The sequence below is a fragment of the Penaeus monodon genome, chromosome 20 (genome assembly GCF_015228065.2).
Source record: "Penaeus monodon isolate SGIC_2016 chromosome 20, NSTDA_Pmon_1, whole genome shotgun sequence".
NCBI classification, from domain to species: Eukaryota; Metazoa; Arthropoda; class Malacostraca; order Decapoda; family Penaeidae; genus Penaeus; species Penaeus monodon.
The window spans coordinates 26923516-26924291 of NC_051405.1; the positions used below are offsets into that span (position 1 = coordinate 26923516).

At 38.3% G+C, this 776-nt stretch overlaps 1 protein-coding gene across 1 annotated transcript in view; it reads right to left on the minus strand.

The window, feature by feature from the left end:
- LOC119585958 overlaps positions 1 to 649 on the minus strand; it is a gene marked incomplete in the record, with an annotated part of 71494 nt that extends 70845 nt beyond the window's left edge. The window contains 1 exon segment of the mRNA XM_037934672.1: positions 569 to 649. Within this exon segment, the coding sequence (XP_037790600.1) occupies positions 569 to 649 (81 nt within the window).
- Positions 650 to 776: the final 127 nt, after the last annotated feature.

Sequence of the window (776 nt, forward strand, 5' to 3'; positions counted from 1 at the left end):
GCTAGGAGCCAGTGAGCGTGAGCATTATTTTCCGGGTTGTGATGAGGCAATGGATCATCACAGCGAGTTGGTGAAACAACCCAGTGAGCTTGTAACGGAAATCTCACACTAATACTGAGGTTAGATTCATCAAGTAACTCCGAAATGTAACATGAAATATTGTACAGTATTTTGTTCCTCAGTAGTGTGGAAAAATAATTGAAGAACCGTGTAAAGTGTTCAATTCAGTTAGATACTGTACCTCATGTTTTTATTCTGAACTCATGTCAGACATTCGTAGTTGAATTTTTTAGTCATGTTTTTATAAAAAATACAATCATGATATTAATCTGGATGGTAGAATATACCATAACAAACCAAAGATTTCGCATTAAAATTACTTTTTGATTACATATATGATGGCAGACCCTGAGCATGAAAAAAAAACGTTTTTTTCGCCTCCCCCCCACACAAGTTGGCGCAACAGAAGATACTCTCATACACCAGTTCGCATTTGCATGTGTCCTTTGCAAGTTACAACAATAGTTCTCAGCAACGCCAAATGGCAGAATCCACGCAAATAGCAAACCGAGGTATAAAGCATATACCCTGTCGTTCTCGAGGGTGAATGTTCATACTTCAATCGGCCTGGAGAGGTAAAAGGTTTCATCCTGGAGCAAAATACCTCAAATATAATTTTCTCTCTCTTCTCCAAAGTGCAAGCTTTTCCCGTGTAAACCGCATAAAAAATCCGATAGAATAACAAACTCAAGCCTGATATCTGGGATGAAGCTTAA